This window comes from Toxotes jaculatrix, chromosome 2 (assembly GCF_017976425.1).
Source record: "Toxotes jaculatrix isolate fToxJac2 chromosome 2, fToxJac2.pri, whole genome shotgun sequence".
NCBI lineage: Eukaryota > Metazoa > Chordata > Actinopteri > Toxotidae > Toxotes > Toxotes jaculatrix.
The window spans coordinates 10169495-10190161 of record NC_054395.1 but is presented as its reverse complement, the minus strand read 5'-3'; the positions used below and the strand labels follow the sequence as shown (position 1 = coordinate 10190161).

The 20667-nt window shown below is 41.0% G+C and overlaps 1 protein-coding gene across 1 annotated transcript; it reads left to right on the top strand.

The window, feature by feature from the left end:
• The first annotated feature begins 2865 nt into the window (after positions 1 to 2865).
• ano11 (anoctamin 11) lies at positions 2866 to 19795 on the top strand. The gene is made up of 24 exons (XM_041054113.1): positions 2866 to 2997; positions 3559 to 3679; positions 3791 to 3984; positions 4096 to 4203; positions 4738 to 4874; positions 4959 to 5016; positions 5104 to 5214; positions 5311 to 5476; positions 6546 to 6636; positions 8790 to 8886; positions 8977 to 9120; positions 9731 to 9868; positions 11160 to 11258; positions 11489 to 11591; positions 11982 to 12093; positions 12190 to 12244; positions 12412 to 12509; positions 14687 to 14823; positions 14920 to 15125; positions 15213 to 15349; positions 15591 to 15681; positions 16037 to 16220; positions 17336 to 17358; positions 18511 to 19795. Exons 1-23 carry the CDS (start codon positions 2866 to 2868, stop codon positions 17350 to 17352), a joined length of 2736 nt encoding a protein of 911 aa, XP_040910047.1. The 3' UTR covers positions 17353 to 17358; positions 18511 to 19795.
• The last annotated feature ends 872 nt before the right edge of the window (positions 19796 to 20667 follow it).

Sequence of the window (20667 nt, the reverse complement as noted above, 5' to 3'; positions counted from 1 at the left end):
AGCCCCGACCTCAACCCCATCCAGCAGCTTTGGGATGAACTGGAACGAGCCAGACCTTAACAGTCCCTCATCCGGGGCCAACCTCATTAATACTCCTGCAGCTGAAGAAGAGCAAATCCCTGCTTCCATGTTCCAAAATCTTGAAGAAAGTAAGTATGCTTTTTTATTTTTTATGTCTTCAATTATTCACATTCCCTGTTACAGCTATCCAGCACAGTCTCTACCTTTGTGCAGCTCTTCATCACTGAGAAAATGCTGAAATGGATTTCTTATTTGATTCATGTCCAAGTTCTTTTCTCAATTCTCAAAGCAAAAGCAAACATGTCCCCCAAGTTGTCTTCTCTGCCTTTGATCGTGTAGTTTTGAGTTTGGAGCACCTCAGCAGTACGACAGAGGCTGAAAAAGTTTGAAAACCACCAATCAATGAGATATTTTCGAGAATGTTAAGAACACAGATCCTGAGTTAACTTTAAGGCCATGACAACTAAACAGCTGTGAATGTGATCATAGTGAAAAGAAGACAGACAAGACAACATCCAACACAGCTTGTTCACACCCTCTGGTATTATTGATAATCTTTTTTTGTAGTTGCTAGGGCAACAAGATATCACTGGTCTCGTTCAGATGCATTTTTTTTTAGTACCATAATAATTCCACCTTGGGTAGGCTTCTGCTGTTACCATGGTTTCAACAAACCGTTAACTCTCTTCCTTGTCTGTATTGTTTTCGCTGCACACCACAAAACACAGAACACAGGTCCACAGAAACGGACCAAAGAGCATTATAGGAAAGTGTTTTTTTTCTCCTTATTTCAGGAGGAGCTGCAGTAAGCCAACAGAGATTCAAGAGATTTAAAGGGAATGGGAGGAAGAGGCTCTCTGATCTCTTGCAGGAATCCACACTGAGGAGAACCCAGCAGGAGGCATAAGCTGATTGTCACAGATACAGTTTGAAAAATATGGACACCACTAGAAAATATTATCCAGCATTCGAGGAACTGAGCACAACCCTGGAACAGTGAAGTGCTGCAGGCTCCAGGTTTAATCTGTGTAGAAACAACATGCAGTGGACTCATCTTCAGCATAAAGTGAAATCACAGGATGAGTCAGCAAGGAGTAGAAAACCTGAGTCAAAGAAGAGAGACACTGTCAGACTGATGAGACAGACCATAAGTAAAATAGTGCAAGTTGTGTCCATCTGGGAGTTTCACAGGAAACATTAGGGTTGGAGGAAATTAAATTAAAATGAAAAAACAAAGATCAAAAGAACTAAGATGACCACAGTACCAGATGTCGTCCTGGAGCAACTTCTCAAAAACAGTTTAACCAAAGCCAGTTTTCACTCCACTCTACAAAATGCAAGTGTTGGATCGAATTAACAGCAAAGTGATGATTCAGCTCGTCATAAATCCTTGGCCAAGAAAAAAAGCAAGAACACTGTACACTGGACCAGCCAATGTCTGATCACTCCAAGATCCTACTGGCCTTATTAAACAGCCACCTCATTCACAGACACAGACCCAAAACACAAGTTCCCCTCCAAAATAAAAGTGATTCAAGACCAGTTACACTGAACGTGAAGCAGCCCTGAATAGTGTAAATATTGATGCTCTGTAAGTAAATTAAATACTAGTTTAACAGAACATATTAAAGCACATATTAAAGGGCAACTGCAGCAACTTAGTTTGCAGCTCATGAGACATTTTGCGTGGTTAAAATCAAAGCAGTAGAGTCCAGGATATGATGATCTTTAGTCCCTAGTTTTGGTTAAACTATATTAACACGAGATCCTACATTTCCCATAATGCAAGTTGATGTAGTATTTCCTCAAAAGTGTACTTAGTATCTCTATTAAAACTGTACTATTTCTTCTCATTAGATTGTACTGGTGTTTAAAACATGCCCTGCCTACCCTCATTTACTTTGCCCTGCAGTTTTTCACATAATACAATTTTAATACCTCACTCTCCATTAGGCAGACACCTTCCTGCTTCCTCCTGCTGTCTGCCTTACCCATCCTCCTCCTCTTTACGTTACATCCAGCTCTGTTTTGACTGCAGCGATGCAGTCAGCTGAGAAGGAGGAGGGATAATGGAGAAAACAAATCATGTCACCTATGGTGCTGATGCTTGTGCAGGTTGTCAAATTGGAGGATCTCTGATTTGTAACAGCATTTGAAAGCGTGAAAAATTTTCACTCTCATGCTTGTGATGTTATACAGCACATCAGGAAATGAAGCTTACAGAGGGGCGGAGTTTCTCTTCCATTAATAATTTATGTTAATTTTGTGTACATTTCAAAACCAATTAAATGAAATGAAATGTGCAGAACAGCTTCTATGGATGAGGGAATACTCATTATCATCAAAGAGGACATTTCCCCCCACACGTGTTATATCCTGCATAAACAGTGTTAGAGGGACCTCTGACTTCATTCTCCTATTCACTGCCCCCTGACTGACTGTTGCATTATTTATGAATTGGGGATGTGTGGTGTGCTGTATGTCCTGATGTACATTTTCAATCATGACCTACAACGCAGGCAGCGTCAGCTGCTGCCTGCGTTGTAGGTCCATTACGGTATTCCACAGCTATTTATCAGTGGAACAGAGGAGCCGGGCGGATGCAGAGATAGAGAAGAGGGAGAGGACAACGGAAGCACAAATTGCTGCAAATCCAGACTTCAGCAGCAGCATCATTTTCACTACAGCAAAGGTACAGGATCAACCATTTTTCTCTCTCTTTTCAGTCTGTTTCTTCACAGCATGTTTGGAGTCATCATCTCTGAAAGACTTCAGCACAGATTTCTTCAGCAGTGTAATTTCACATGAATGTGTTCAGCCACAGGACCTTTCATCCTCCACATCATGCTGAGGAAGGGCTCAGAGCTGGTGAAGGGTGACAGGGAGGTCCTCCTGGATCTGGACTATGGGGGTGAAGCACAAACCACAGAGAGCTATGGGAGTCTGCAGAATGGGGGATTCATCCCACCGAGATATGTAAGGACTATTTTGCTTTTTCTGTCTTATCATGGTGCAGTATTTTCTACTTTCATATAAGAATCACATGAACTTATAACAACTAAAATAACGGCACATTCATTCACACAGCAGCTGTTAATGACTCTGCTCCTCTGCCTCATCCCTTCACACCTCACTGACCTCTCAGAGATGTTGCAGTGAATCGAGAGGGGGTTTTATTCTTGATGTGATATCCACAGGCGTACAATATACTTAGAGGTACAGGATATCGAAAAATGTCTTGTGGTGAGACATGACTTTGCTGCACTGAGAGACTGTTCTCAGTCATACTGTAAAAAGCACAGTTATCTTCTGTCTCATCTTTCTGAACTCATTACCGCAAAGTGGAGGCTTTTATGAAGCTGTGTAATGGCACAGGATTTTACTGTTAAACCACATCAAATGGAAATTAACCATCCACAAACAGAACAAAGGGTTTAACATGCAGAAAAGTGACTGGAAAATAGTCTTTTTGCCTTCAGCTCTCACTTGTTTTCAATTAACAGATTTTAATAATAACTAAACTGTGGTTACGTTCAGCTTTCAGCTGCAGATGAAGATATGGACGGGGATGATCCCATTTATATTCACTGTAATACAAGAAGCAGTCAGCCAGTTCCACAGCTGGGGAATTACTTCAGAGATGGAAGAACTAAAATTGGTAGGCAGCATCGGCCGTTCACATTGTATTAGCTGTCACAAGCTCAGTGATGGATGACCAAGTCAGTCCTTCACCTAACCTTTTGGTCCTTTATGGTTGATCTGGGTTTAGACTTTGTACTGGTGTGGGAGGTTCGCTCGCGGAGGAAGCGGCGAGGGAAGGGGAAGAGCGATGTGGCCGGTGAGGAGAGGGAAACCGTGCCCACTGAGGAGAGCAGCAGGTCTGAGCGAAGGAAGGCACAGCTGGAACAGTGGAGGGAGAAGTTTGTTCAGAATCTGGAGAGTACTGGGCTGGTCATGGAAAAGGTGCTGTAGACCAGATTCAAGATTATTCATTGTATTAAGTTCAAAATCTGCGCTTTGTTTTTGTTGACTTATTAATTAACAACTTCTCCTTGTTGCCTCCCTGCTCTTTAGGAGGAAACGGCGAATGAGAAGAAAACAATACATTTTCTGAAGCTTAGTGCTCCCTGGGATGTGTTGGTGTATTATGCTGAGGAACTCTGTCTGAGAGCTCCACTGCAGGTTAACACAGCTGTGTATAATTAAATGTTTCTAATTTAAAGTTATAATCCTTAACATTTTCATTACATCAACCACCAATTTTACTAATTATGGCTGGATTTGTCCAGCAACATCTATTCTGTGTTTAGTAAAGCTGGAAATTGTAGCTGTAGGTTTTTCTTTTTACATCAAACCCCAGTTTTTGGGATTCAGATTTGTATAAGAAATTCACAGGAAATAACATATGGATGTAGAGGACAGAAGTAGATGAGTGTTACTGTGTTGGACAATATCACTGAGTGTTAAATCTTCTTCTCCACGATGAAACCTGTCAGCCTATGGAGTAGCCTCTCAAAATGTGCTTGCTGCCTCCTGTGGTCAATACACATCTCATATTGAACAAAACTTTGGGACATTCATTACTAAGACGCACTTACAGTTATCACCAGTAACCACAGGTGCCACTAAATCAAATGAGGGTTTAAGGTTTATAACTTTACAGAGACAATGTTGAAGGAATGTTCTTAATGCTGAATCAGTGTGTTTGCTTCCCAGGCACAGCAAAATCTGGACTTAAACACATCTGCTCAGGTTCTGAGAAGATTATGCATACCCAACGCGATGACAGAGTCAGTACCAAACAGGCCGCTGGACTATTACACATGTGCCTTTCGCAAGTCAAAGATGAACAGGTGAGTTCTGGTTGACTTTGGTCAGTAACAGAATCAGATCACATCGTATGCCCCTTCATAAAAGTGTTTACTGTCTTTTTCCAGATTCCTTGGCTGTGACAACCATGAGACCTACTTCACTAACACACAGAGACACCGTATTGTGCGTAACAGGACTTCCTCCACAGTATACTGGGTGTATTCAGTGTCCATTTTCTCTAATGGAGCGAGACTTTGTGTTTTATTTCAGGTGTATGAGATTCTTGCCAGGACGATTTATGGCAAAAAGAAGAGGGCTGAAGTAGGTGTGGACAGACTGATAAACGAAGGGGCCTACACTGCAGCTTTCCCTCTGCATGAGGTCAGATTTTATTTATCTGCTCTTTAATCTGGTGTCAGACTGGTGCTGTTTTTCAGTCTCTAATCAGCAACATGTGTTTTTTTTTTTTCCCGATAGGGCCCTTTTCAGCTTCCAAAGTTTGAGATCCGTCCTGATGAACTAAATCAGAGACAGGTTCTTTACCACTACTGGGCCCGCTGGTGCAAATGGTACAAGTACCAACCACTGGACCACATCAGGGAGTACTTTGGAGAGAAGATTGCACTCTACTTTGCCTGGCTGGGTAAATATAAATTCTTATTTAGACTTAATAATGTGGAGTCTATAAAAAGCATTCAGCTCCCTTCTGCTTCCTCATGTGGATATAATTTGGTTATATTTGTAACCGCAGAACAGAAGCCACATCACTATGAATTACAATTTTGTAATAATATAAAACAAACAAAAAATATTTGATTTCACAAGTATTTACTGTGACACACCTTAATCACCATTTGTTTTTCGGTGCATAAGAAGTTGAATAAATTACCAATTTGTACAACAATTTAAATCAATTAAGGGATAAACTATGTGTAATCACTATTTCACAAGAGATTTGAGGTTACTTTTTTTTTTGGACCTGCATCTGGATGCACTACACACAAACTCAAGGTCCACATACTAAATATTTCAGCTTTCAGCTGCATCTTACAGTCTCCATCAGCTGATGGACTTTTCTCACTTGTTATCATAGGACCTTTGAACATTGGTCTTTGATCATATAGTAACAAGTAGTTTTATATGATGAAGACCATGTAATGTGGTCGAAAGGTCTGGAAAACCTAGTAGTTGACATTAATATAGTAGTAGTAGTTGTAAATCCGTAGTAAATTACAGATTTCATTAATTTACACTCATGTAACGTACTGTATCACACAGTAGTCCAGGCTATAACCATGGTAGACTGATGACAGCAGATGGGTATTTGGCAGTGAAATCCATTGGTGACGGTGATCATGCTTATAATGATAGTTACTGTTAGTGTTACTGTTTCTGCTTCTTTTTATCCATTCATTTTTATTTTATTCTATTAATGTTTTTCTTTCCTTCAGTGTCAGTTTTTTCTTTGTTGTTCTACCTTTCATGTCGCATATTAGTTACATTTAAAAGTAAAACTTAGTCGGCAGAAAATGTAAGGACGAGCTTGAGACAGCAAAGCTTTCATCCTCAGCATGAGACGCGTTTTCTCTGGTGCCAACCCGACCTCTTCATCAAGGACATTCCAGCATCAAACAGCAGTGCGGCAGTGTAATTGCACATTCCCCCTGCATCATCCAAGAGCTGCAGCTTAATGGAGCTTTATGTCTCTGCAGGTTTCTACACAGCCTGGCTGCTGCCGGCGGCAGTGGTTGGAACCCTGGTCTTTGTTTCTGGAGTCATGTCCATGGGTACCAACACACCAGCGTGAGTCCACACACTACACACAAAATACATGCTTTAACAGTATAAGATGAGGAGCAGTGAAGCATTACATAGTGCCCATTTATAATGAAGTCTTGGGTACTATGTAGCTGAAGTATCAAAGTGTGTTGGTCAAATAATAAAGGGGAATTCCACCAGTTTTACTCATAAAGGCCAGTATACTCTGCACCCTGTTGGCCTTGGTGTTAAGGCGGCTGAGCCCTGGTTCGAGTCCAGCAAGGGATCTTTGTTTGATGCTGAATCCCCATGCCTGACTTTCCTCATTTCCTGTCATCTTCCTCTCATCAGCTCCCTAATTAAGCCATAAAATATTCTAAAAATACATGAAAATAGAGAGTTTACCAGTCATGGGGAATAACCCTCGATGACGTCCATCTGATGAGAATTCATGGCATAAAAATCTTGAATTTCTATCATTACCAAAACAAACAAGAGGATGTACCAACACAGGGATGTGCTCTAAAGTAAAAACAACAGTGGATCCCTGCAGGACACTACATTATACTCAGTCAAGGCTACTGTAAGTCTAGACATTAAATCATAAATACATCCTGTTATCGCTTGAGAAACTGTTTGAGCTGTCTCTCTTTCTGCTTGCAATCATTATGGGATGATTTGTATGCTCCTTTGTGCTCACTGTGAAGATATGAAAAAATTAATTACACAATCTTACAAATTTAAACTTGACTTCAAAAGCAATAAAAACACCCTGACTGGATTCAGTGTAGACAGAGGTTCTTTACCGCCTTACTTGGTCTGGTGTGACCAGTAGCTTAAGGTGGCTAATGTTCACAAACTTGAGATATACTGTATATTTCTATGTGACTGACCTTACTGTGCCAATGTTTTGTCTTTGTAACTCTTCAATACTTGTGTTTCTGTCAATTTTGTCATATCACAGATAAACATTTTAATAGATGTATCACAAAAATCATACCTCACCACTATCTTTTAACTGGGATGTAAAAAAAGACAGTGCAGTTTTATAGTCAGTTCAGTGGTGGAACTATTTCTTAGCAAACAACAACTGAGCACAGTTGTTGTAGAGCCATTGTGCCTGCACAGACATCTACACCAAAACCTGGGCTTAGAGACCATATCTGGCATCAGGCACCGTAGCCACAGTTCAGCTCTGAACCTAACACACTGTCATGAGATTAGTATTGATCTATTCCTTTCACTCTCTGAATGAAAGTAAATAAGCATATTTCCCGTAATGTTTAACCATTCCTTTAAGCGATGCCAGGTTTGCCCAGAAATTAAAACTTAAACGCTTTCTCACACACTTTCTCCCAAATTATGTACAATATTTTATTTGTGTAAGCACAAATCTGGATGCAAATATATCGAAGCACAGTCTGCTCTGCATAAAAAGAATACCCTAATCGTACAGTTCACATGGGATAGGTCTGTGCCCAATTTATTAGACATTATTTATCACACTGGCTTCTGCTCCACCTACACAGCACTGAGGAATCCCTTCTCGCTCTCATTGTCTGTGTGTGTGTGTGTATTATTGTGTGCTATATTGCCTTACCATCTGTTTTGTGTTTTCAGTCTGTTTCTGCGGCATCCAGTTGGTTTCTGCAACAGAAAATTCATCCCACAACAAAATAACAAGGAAGCTTAGAGAGAATGGAAGACGAGTCAATATCTTGGGATAGAAAACAATCAAATGTCTCAGATTCATGAGGTTCATTAGTTCACACTGTGGATTAAAGCCATTGATTAGGGGAGAATGGATGGAGAGCAGTCTCCGGAAAACAATAAATTACAGCCGTCTCATGTGATAATGTACAATTAGTGCAGAATAATCCCCCCATTACAAAAATAAGGAAGATAAGTGTTTCTCAGTGACTGATTTCAACACGTTTCTTCTGTGCTATATTCTCACTCATCCTGGATTCAGTATGCCCTGGGTTTATGCATATTCAAAATCCATTACAGTTAATTTACCCAGTCCCTCATCTCTCACATGGATAATTATGCATAGATGTGAGGACCAGATATCTCAGTTTCTGTCAAACCAGTCGGCCACCAGATTCATCACAAACCTGAAAAGCCGTCCTGGTTTGAAAGCTTTAAAACATGTTTTCTCAGTTGTAACTAATCTGTGTCTGTGTGTCTGTCAACAGTAAGGAAATCTGTACTAGTGGAACCATTTATCTGATGTGTCCTCTCTGTAACACGTGTAAGGCCTGGAACATGTCTGATATCTGCACCATGGCCAAGGTAAAGAACTCCCCAGACAATCATAATGCAAACGGACCTGGAGGTGATATTTGTTTCAAAAAGTATGTACTGTATCTTTCTGTATTGCAGCTGGGCTACTTATTTGACCACCCAGGTACAGTCCTCTTCAGTGTCTTCATGTCCTTCTGGGCCGTAACCTTTCTGGAGTACTGGAAGCGAAAGATGGCCACTCTGGCCCATCACTGGGATTGCATGGACTTCCATGAAGAAGAGGTCTCATAATCCTTCTTTTCTTGCTCTCTTTCATTATTACCATGGCCATACTGGTCTCATACTGTTCACTTTATGGTTCTTCAGGGTGTCATAATGAAAGGACTAACAAACACAACAGGGTCCAACTGCAAACATCACATCTGAAGACCCCAGGTCTGCAAGTCCATGGGAAGTCCATCCACACAGGACTGTATTGAGCCTTAACACATAGTTGTTCAACAGGCAATCCTGACAGCTGGCTCAGTATGTTTTAAACCATAAAACTCTTTACAATACGTAACGTATAGGTGATGTTCGCCTGTTGGAAAATGTGTATATGTAACCTCTGGAACAAAACTTAAAGCATAAACATCGACGTTTAGTTTTAATGTACCTAAACACATACTGTGTGTTAATGTACCTAAACACACAGTGTTTCAGTTAAAATGAATACATAAAAAAGGAAGGTATCCGTACCCCAACTTTGGAGACAAACACCATGCCAGTCTTTTATGGTACACTGGTTCACAGACGTGAGGTCCCTGGACCTGAGGTCTGCAGCTGGACTGCTCTCAGCGAACCATTTAAGAGTGCGTACATTGTGGCTGATGTCATCACTGTGTTCCCTCAGGAGCGTCCTCGACCAGAATTTGCAGCCATGGCCCCAATGATGGAGCAGAATCCAGTGACTGGGGTCAAAGAGCCCTACTTTCCAGAAAAGACCAGGCTGTCCCGTATGTTCACTGGCTCCATGGTCATCATTATGATGGTGAGACACGGTTTTAAAGGCAGCGGTTGAGCCGTTTTTGACTTTCAGGTGTACCAGTTCATGGTAGCATAACTGTAAATGAATTATTTTGGATCTTTCAAGTCCATCTTGAGACTTGAATACAATTATATGTCGGTATATTGTTTCTGTTGATATCAGCGATTATTTATATCACTCTCACACTGGTTCACTAATTAATTAATTAATTTCCAAGAGTCACTTATCATAATGTGATTCTCATGCAACATCCTGATCAGTTCCCATACGAGTATGTACAAACTTCCTCCTCTTTTCTTATTCTTATAATCAGTCTCATCGTACTTGGTTTCAGAGTCTCAGTGTCTTTTGAGCTTTTACTCTCAAAATCCTGAAGAGAAAGAGAGGTGGGGTTTACACCTGTGCGCACCTGTGTGCTCTTCCACTGAATCCTACAGTGGTAACTAAACCCTTTCCTAATAATGAATCCAGGTCATTTGCCCACGGGGCTAGATAAGATCTGATAACCTCAGCAATACACTGTATGCTGTATCCAAGATTAACTTCTTCCTGGACAGGGATCTCAGTTTTCTTTCACCCCTTTTCTGACAATAGTGACAGAGGTGGAAAATTGAAAATGCTGCCATGGCATCAACACACATGGTCTGTAAAAGCTAAATGTGTAAGCACAGAACAGTATGATCCATGATCACTGATCTAGAAAACAAAAAGATACAGCAGACTGTTCAGAAACTGTGAAAGCACTGGTTTATTGGGGCTTGGCCTTGGAAACAAGAGCATGTCGTGCTTATTAAGGAGAATCAACTTGGCTGCAAATTAATTTTTAGAAATCTACTGATCGAGTGTTTCTGTGCTGGTGAGAAGTTCAGCATGTGAGGGCTGAGAGTTGCCTGCTGAACTGACTTTGTTATCAAATAGTCAAAACCCAAAGATAAACATGGACCTCATGAAAAAGATAATATGTATTTCAGGCAAGACTTCTGATTAGCTATCACGTGATGTGGTTGGCAGTGATACTGAATCACTGACAGATGCAGCCACACAAACACAACTTACTCTCATAAACTTAGTTGCTACATGCTACAAGAGGTGTCAGCCTGTAAATTATTCTGAGCCCAGCAATGAGGAAGCTGAACCAGTCAGCCAGCTATGGGGAGTGGTGTAGATGATGATGATGACGATGATGGCTGCACTCCATTTACCTGTGGTGCACCTCAGTGTGAACTGCTTCATCACAATGTTATTTCTGTGGTATTTCTTTTGACGCAATGTCTCTGTGTGTGTTTCCTCTCAGCTGTGTGTGGTGATGATCTTCCTGGTGACGGTGGTCATGTGCCGTGGTATCATCAGCGTGATGATGTTCCATACTGGGAGCCCCGTCCTGCGTACAGAGGTACGTTAGAGCTACACAGAACATCTACAGTAGATGTGTGCATTTAATCTGTTCTGTTTTTGATTTTTTAAAATAATGTAATTTTATTTTGAAGGTAGCATTGTTGTTTTACTGACTGAATGCATGTGTAGACTGTATTGTAGGTCTGTATGTGAAGTAGCATCTATTTTAGTGTACTGTCTATTTTTGTATAATGTACGTCATATGTGTATGTGTGTCTTCCTCATCAGGCAGGGACCATAGCCAACATCTTGAGCAGTATTGTGAATCTGGGCCTCATCCTGTTGATGGGCCGGGTCTACACTGCATTAGCTGAGCAGCTCACTAAATGGGGTAAGAATCAATACCGCTCTCTAACACCTCAAACCTCAATACTGTGTATTGATATCAGACTCTCACCGGACGTCCATTGACTAAAGGCTGAATCCTCACAGAGGAGATGACGTCTTGAATTTGATCCCATCTGCTGGGGTAAAAATCCCTGAAGGCAACAAAGCCACCTTGACATGCTTTTATCAGTGTGTTACAGTTGCATCTCATAGAAACCAAATCCTGCAGCATTATGAATGTGGCAACGTGTGAAAAGTCAGTCAGGCGAGTCCAGGCATAAGATCAAACAGGTTTTAATCAAGCCCTGAGGTTAGAAGACAAAGGCAAACACTAAAATTGTTATCAAGGGTTTAATGTCTTTGACACTGTGTCTCCTTGTTTTCTTTGTGGCAGAGATGCACAGAACACAAACCCAGTATGACAATGCCTTCATCTTCAAGGTGTTCATCTTCCAGTTTGTCAACTTCTACTCTTCTCCCTTCTATGTGGCTTTCTTTAAAGGAAGGTGAGGCATGAGCCAGTCTCAACAGACACAGAAATAAAGAAAGAAAGAAAATGTTGTGACGAATAAGATCTGAATCTTATTTCTCTGTGTGAACAGGTTTGTGGGTTATCCCACCAACTATGGGACCTTGTTTGGGATGAGAAATGAAGATGTGAGTCCTTTCTTCTACTTTTGGATAATCTATAATTTCACAATAAATGTCACAGGAAGAAGTTTTTTTGTTGTTGTTTTTAAACCCTGCTATTGGTTTTGATCCAAACAGAAAACTTAATGTTCTGCTTGCCCGTCTGTGTGTGCCTGTGTGTTTTCATATTGCAGTGTGGTCCTGGGGGTTGTCTCATTGAGCTGGCTGAACAACTCTTCATCATCATGGTGGGAAAGCAAATCATCAACAACGTTCAGGAGTTCATTATCCCGTATGTTTCCAATTGACTGATTGACTGTGTGGGTTTTTCTGACAGATCAAACTTATGTCAGTTAGTCTACTGAAAATATTGTATTCTCTGTTTCCAACATTATAGATAATTCTGATAGCCTGAAGGCTATCAGACCTCTTTAAAATTAGGACTAGAATAATATCAGTATGTGATATTTGTGCTATAAAAAGGGGGCATATTATCCATGTTTACTTTATTTACAGTGTACAGCTGAGTAAACCCCTGTGCATTCTCACTAAAATTAAATGATTTAAAACAGTGTCATTCAAAACTACACTGAAAACATTGACCCCAAGGTAAAACCTCAATGTAACAAAAGCGACTTTGACCACTGCAACAAAAGTCAGTTTATCTGTGATCAACAGGTAACACATTTGATAACACCTGAGGACAGGATTTGACATCATTTAACATATTAGTGATGTTGACCAGGGGTGTTACTTCCATGACATAGCCATTGTTTTTTGAAGTGTTGCATTAGACTGCTTGGCATCCTGATTGCAGCTGTGTTTCTTTGGTGCATTAAGGCTCACCATGGTGCCTATGCGGCATTGGCTCAATGTGTGTGTGTGTGTGTGTGTGTGTGTGTGTGTGTGTGTGTGTGTGTGTGTGTGTGTGTGTGTGTGTGAGTGTGAGTGTGTGTGACAGACACTTAGCAGACCACACAGCAGACCAGAATCAGAGCTGCAGGGGGCTGTAAATAACAAAATGTAGCAGATAGTCAGGTAGTAGACCGGTACCCGGACTGATCCAGGTATAAAATCAGACCCTCTCATCACTGTGTTCTAATGTCTTTTATCTTCCTTGTAGTGGATGTGTCACTGTTTGTGGTGGCACTCTCCCAGCAGCCTTCACTCATATCAAAGCAATAAAACAGACTTTATATTCTTACTCACTTGAACTATGATCTTCAGTATTTGCATGAAGAAGCTCATAAAAAATAAGGTGTGTCAGATTAACTACCTTACAGCTGTGCTTTTTCAGTGTGTCAGACACACAGGCTATTTATTTAAGTATGGTAAATTAAGTATGATACCACACAGACACCAAGTGTTAAAAGACTCAGGTCGGTGCCAAAACTATGGTAGTTTTGACCACAAGTTGGGTGGTTGATGCAGCGTTTCCGTAGATCTCTTTGCTGACAGTGAGGTCTAATGTGCAGCTGCTGTCAGATTGATTAAATGATTGTTTGTAGCTGAGTGTGTGGATTGGCAGCCAGTTTTGGTCTGCTTGTCAGAGCGGTTTTCAGTTTCTCCTTTCTATACTGTAGCTGCATCCAACTCTAGGACCCAAATCCTTTGAGGAACACAGCCCACAGGGTTTTATTCTACTTACTACCCACTGCCTTAATCTAAATCTTACACTGGCAGAGCTTCCTTCAAAGAGGCGGCATCTTGTTCCAGTCATCCTTTCTTGCTCATATCTGAGAGGATGGCTGCCGCTGAGTAGAAGAAAGGGAAACATTTTTAAATGAAACCCATTAAGCACTCGATCGGTGTCATGCCAGTTTTAACATCAACAGCTGATTGAAGGCACGGGCTTTGACCTGTGACAGCTCCGTGTGAGAGTCAGCACAGAGGACTGGGTGTGGTTCCTCTTGTTTGTGTCTCCTGGGGGATTGGAGATGTTAGGCAGAAGCTTGTACCATTGTCTCAGTATGAAAAATAAAGGCAGATATGTGTTACAGCAAAGCAAGAATGAGCAGCGAAGCCATAACAGAACCGTCTGCAGCTACTTTTGATTCAGCCTAAGGGACTTGTTACTGTGACAACAGCTCCAGATAAATCCAGCTTTGTACAAATGAAAAGCCCATGCTCACAGCAGATCATCAACACTGAAATGAAGCTAACTCATTTAGCCATGTAATATAATATCTATAAATTATAGTTTGTAATCACGGTGTACAACAGTAGAGATAAAAAAAAAATGAATAAAAATGAAACACTAAAATAAATGATACATGAAAAAAAATAACATATTAAATTAGAATCAGATAAAACACCAGAATCACTACCAGCTCCAGATCTGTTGTTTTGTAGATGAGCCTGACCTTTGACCTCACTGTGCTGAAAGTAAATATTCCATGTTAACACTGTTTTCATGTTTATGTTTATTTTACATCGACATGTATGCTCTCTGTTTCTCTGCTCGGACAGTAAAGTGAAGGCCTGGCAGCAGAAGAGAACTTTGGCCAAGGTGCTGGGGGGTAAAGCATCCCATGAGCCTCAGCGCTGGGAGGAAGACTACCAGCTGGTGGAGTGTGAGGGCCTCTTTGAAGAGTATCTGGAGATGGGTGAGTATGTGAAACTGAATGTAAAGCATGTGATATCACTGCATGTTTAAATCGTCTGCTGTGTTTCATCGCACAAAAATGACTCTTGTGCTTCAGTGCTCCAGTTTGGGTTCATCACCATCTTCGTGGCAGCCTTCCCCCTCGCTCCGCTCTTCGCCCTCCTCAACAACTGGGTGGAGATTCGCCTGGACGCGCACAAGTTTGTGTGTGAGTATCGGAGGCCGGTTGCTGAGCGTGCCCAGAACATCGGAGTGTGGTTCAACATACTGGAGGCCTTGTCACACCTGTCCGTCATCGCCAACGTGAGTGGACTAATTATAACGTGTCATTGCCATGACACTGACAAAATGGATGTCTTTTCTATAACGCTACATTTTGTCCTTCCGCAGGCTTTTCTAATAGCCTTCACATCCGATTTTTTACCTCGTCTGCTCTACCAGTACAAGTTCAATAATGATCTCCATGGATACATCAACTTTACCTTGGCTTACGCCCCACTCAACTACACTGAGTACCCCATGTGCAGGTATGCTATGTGTTGTTTGACTTAATGCATGTAATCTGATAGTGGTGAAACACAGCTGGCCTCTGAAATCTGTTCAATTTCATTTCACGTTTAGCAGAAACGTTCGGATCATAGACCTGACCAACAGAGGGTGGTGTTACTGATGTTTAACTCTTTGTTCAGTTTGTTCTGCTGTATATGACACACACACACACCAACCATTACACAATATGTTATGCAGTAATTTTACTTTTGTTTTCAGATATAAAGCATTCAGAGACAACACAGGAAACTACACACTGTTCTACTGGGAGCTCCTTGCAGTCAGACTTGGTTTTATCATTGCTTTTGAGGTATGAGAGAGCTGCTTTCACTCTCTATTTGTTTTCTTTTGCCTGTTCCAGTGAATCTAATGCCCACAATTTATTCATTTTTATTTTTCGCCCACATCTTTATCACCAGCTGTTCCTCTGTAGCCAGTTGCATGTTGAACTTCTGGTCATTTAGCCCTCTCTCAGTGTATGTTGTAGTTGTTCCAGTCTGTGTCAGCTCATTTTGTGTTGTGCTGTATCTGACATGCCCTGTAAAGTGAGAAATAGTCCAGCTGTTCACCATCCTCACAATATAAACTTTAGAGAGGACAGATATTTTTCTTCAGTCTGATGTAGATGTCAAATATCTTGCTGTCTGCCTGCCCCCCCCCTCCAGCATGTGGTGTTCTTCGTGCTGCGAGCAATTGACTGGATTGTACCCGATGTCCCTGAGTCCCTGGAGCTGAAGATCAAGAGGGAGCGCTACCTGGCCAAACAAGCTCTGGCTGAAAACCAGGAGGCCCTGTTGGTGAGTCGAGGCCGAGGGGCCGTCCCTGCCACTCCGGGCACCTCCAGCCCAGGTCAGTAGAACATGGGACACACACACACACACACTCATTCATAAAACCTGACAGTTCTCCTGTTCTGTAATTAAAGATTTAAGGCAAGAACAAGTTTTGACTCTTAGGGTTTATAGATCAGGGGTCCACAAATGTTTTAATGTCAGGGAAATATTAGGCTGTTAAGGTCACAGAGGCACTTTGATTGAAGATGTTTCTAATTTATATGCTGATGTTTTCAGATACTTACCTCTGAAATATCTTTTGCCATATCTGCCATCCTGATACAGTAGAGGAGAACAGAATTTTGTTTGTGCTGCGTAAAAGTACAAAGTTACGTTTCAAAAACTAAACAGAAAAATTGCCTTTTTTACTCTAGATAATCCACAGACCTCACTGTTTTGCTTTCTCTATTTATAGTTTATAATAAAATACTAATTTACTTCAATTTCGCTTTATGATATCTAATTTAAATATCAGAATTATATGATAAATGTTCTGGAGTATGTATGTTGTCTCTGTGGTTCCACACAGGTGATCAATAAAACAATGCACCGGCAGAGTTCACAGGTTACATACAGTGTTAAACCTGTCACTCCAGTCCGTTGATTCTCATAAATAAATTCCACATTTTAAAGGCTTTTAAAAGTCCACCCACCCACCTACACTCCTCCACTGAGCATTTGCGAAGCACCTGCGGCTCAACTAGCTGTCATAAACCCGCTACGCTGCACACAACACGATCATTAAAGGTAATCTGTGTGGGATCTGAGCCAAATATATCAGTGTCAGATGAATTTGATAGCATCCATAGACTGATGGCTGATGTCTGTGGGCACAGTTTATTATTTCCTCTGTCAACACGGCTGTTGATGTTTAACCTAAAGGTGTGACGGAAATGATTTCACTGGAAAGAAGAAGAAAAACCATTACTCTCAAGAAGCAAGGAAACAGGAAGTGAACAGCAGAACAGTTCAAATACAACTACTGTCAAAGTTTGTTTACTGCCACAGAGATTCACAGTTCCTTACATTAACAGTTTGCTCAAATTATAGTCCCGTAAAGTGTATATTCACCCTCATCTGTGTGTGTGTCCCTGTGCTCTGACCCATGCTGTTGTCATGTGTCTCATGTAGTGAATGTTGCTGGATGAGGACAGGTGAGTACCACACAACTACACACAAATAAGTAAATAACTTTCTTGAGAGGGAGGTCATTGTTTCAGTAATGACAGCGGAACTGATCAAATTAAAATGATCAATTATAAAACTATCAGTTTATAAAACATTCAGCGATATTAATTCATCTTAAAGCCTAAAATACATACAATACTACAGTACAGTTACACCCAGCATCATCTCCTGCCACAATTTCTAAATCAAAATTTGAGGGAACAGAATTCACCCAGAGGTGGACATGGTTCTTGAATCATGCCAGGAATTATAGTTATAGAGGTTATTTATTTGTTATTGTGCATTTGCGCTTATGCTATTATTACAATATGACACTACTCGAAGTCAGTAGTTAATAATGTTGACTTGTTGAATTGTCACTTAAACAACGGCCTCATCAGTGTAAGTTATCTCATGCGTGTGTTGTTTATTAACTATGGAGCTGGTGTCAGGACATTAGTGACTAATTAGCTAATTAGCATGTTGTATTTTGTTTCTTTGATTTGCATGTGGACAGAATGTCTCTCAGGCTATCTCACAGTCAGTAAACTCAACTTTTGGTTTTAGTCTGGCAAATCTGGCGCCGAGATGCTGTGCAGAGCCACTGCACCCGGTCTGCTGCTTATCAAGAAATATTTCCACTGGTAGACAGGCATGACATAGCCAAGAAAGCCAAGCAATAGTTTCACACATAACTCCCTTAAAATGGTGAATAGATGTTTTTTCTGTACAGATTAAAGAAGCAAGATTAGAGGTGCTGGTATGTGGATTTTGTTTCCTTTGGACATAGGGTAGTTGTGTCCCCCCTGTTTGCAGTCTTCATGCTAAGCTAGGCTGAGCACATTTTGACTCCTGCTTCATACTTAACACACAGACATGAGACTGAAGTCGACTCTAATTTTACTCTTTAAAAAAACATAAACAAGTATATTTACCAAAATGTAAACTCATAGTAACTGAAGTAATATGTTTTATAGCCAGTGTCACTTTTATGACCGTTGTGTGCCACAAGGATATGTTTTTTTTAGTGCCATATCTCTTACAGTAGTAAGTCTGACAGAACTAATCATCTCCTCTGTCTGTCGACTCCTTCCCCATTCCTTCCGTGTCCAAACCCAACTGCACTGCCTCCCCTGAAGCAAGCGACGCGTCCTTTGGAAACATGAGTTAGGACTCCACCGTGGAAAAGGAGTGCAGGGAGAATAAAAGGCACTCCTTTGCATCTGGGATAACATGAGTGAACTTTTTCCCTGAGAGGAATGCTGTCTTGGCACTGGGATTCTTTGTCATTATACTCATGCATACTGCTGCATGGACATTATGATAAACAGGTTTGTAATGGAGGCTTCACCCACGTTTTCATTTAGAGAATTCACACTCCACCAACATTTTCAGGCAGACTCACTGAAAATCCATGACTTATGTTCACATGAGACCTATACAGGTTACATCTTCACGGTCCGTCCTTGATCCATCCACTCTGGGTACTGACCTGCAGCGACTAGGCCCCAGCCTGAGCAGACTAAAACATCTTAAAAAATATGATCAGTATAGTTTAATAATATCTCAGTATGATGTTGGAACAAGGGCATTTTAAGCTAAAATGCAACATCCTCAATGTAACAGACAGTATCTACAATAATGACACCACATCATGTCAGTAATTTGTTGTGTTTTGATTGGCTAGTTGGCTAATTGGCTAATTTGCAGCATGTATTGTTAGTGCCATCATACTGTCGTCAGGTTTTGTCAGTTGGCCTCTACAGTACGTCACAGTGAGCGCTGTAATCCTAAACTTATGTAACATTAAAGGGGCACTCTGCACTGAGGGGCCAATACAGCAGAGGCTGAGGTGTCCTGACTTTTAGTGTGGGTCAGACCACCAGAACATTTAGGATCATTAAAACAAGTATTTTAATTTTGGGAATTTACAGATGGGGAAGATCCCTCCGAAACCAGCGACTGCTCTGACTTGTTTATTAGCAACTTGATTAGACTTGACACAACTACTCCAGAGCAACTGAAACTGTTGTTGAAACTTAAGCTGTGTTTTTTTCTTCCTTATGATGACCACTTGAGTTAAACTACAATTTCTGGCTGATACTGTAAACCGGCAAACTTTTCTTTTTTTTTTTAGCTAATTTTTATTAGGCTGTGATAATGAGCTGACAGTACTGACACAAATCTGTTGTCTTCACTATGGGTTAAAAATCTACACCCTGCAATGAATGCAGTATGTTCATCCAATGCACATATACTGTATATGTTTACTGTCCACGAATGCTGAGCATGCTTGTCTTTTTACTTCAATCTGTGCAGTGTTTATATGGAGGATTTTGGAGAGTTGCTAATGCACAATACTGTAAACAGGTGTGAAACAGTACCTCGATATAGGACATATTTTGTGTGTGAGCTGTTTTGCATTTTAGACCCTTTCAGACCAAAATAAATCTAGTTTGATGAATGCAAATGCCTCCTCAGCGCAGGATTTTGAAATGCTGATGTGTCAGCTGGGAGATGCTGTTCTCACCTTGCTGTAGGGATGAACTTTAAATGTTATCATTCCTTTCCATCTACCTTCTGCACTTTCTTCTTCTTCTCTCCATCTCGCCCCCTCACAGGACGTACAGTAACCTTCTCCAAAACAGACCTGCAGACAGATTAAGAGGACGCTGATTTATTAGGAGTCAGAAAACAGACAGGTGTTCGTTAATGATTTCTCTCTTCCTCTCCCTCCTCCCCTCACACACTCACACCAATGGCTGTGGCCTTGGGCAAATCCTGACTTTTATTTTATCTCCTCTCCGCGTTCCCCTTCTCTTTCTCATTACCTTTTTTCCTCCTTTTTTTCATCACTCTCTCTTCTCTCTGTCTCTTATTTCATCCTTGTCTTGCATATTTTTTTAATATACACACTCTTTCTCCCTCCCTTTCTCTCTCTTGGCCACGTTCATCTTCTGATTGTTATGATTGCTGTGCGTTCCTCTGCCATGGCCTGCAGGAAGAGTGAGTTAGTACATGTCAGTGAGCACAGGTATGCACTATGGACACTGGCTGGCTCATTCACCAACTGCTCACATGCACAGGCTGCAAAACCGAGCCCTGAATCAGCCACACAGTAACAGTGCAGCAAACGAGATACTGCCACATGGCACAAGAGAGAGATTTGCCCTTTTGAATATATTTTTTATTTGCATTTGTGATGAGGCTGATCCATTTCTGAAAGGTTAAATATGATGCAGATATATTGGAGGGCTGGATGATACATGCAAAATCAGTATCATGATATTATTGAT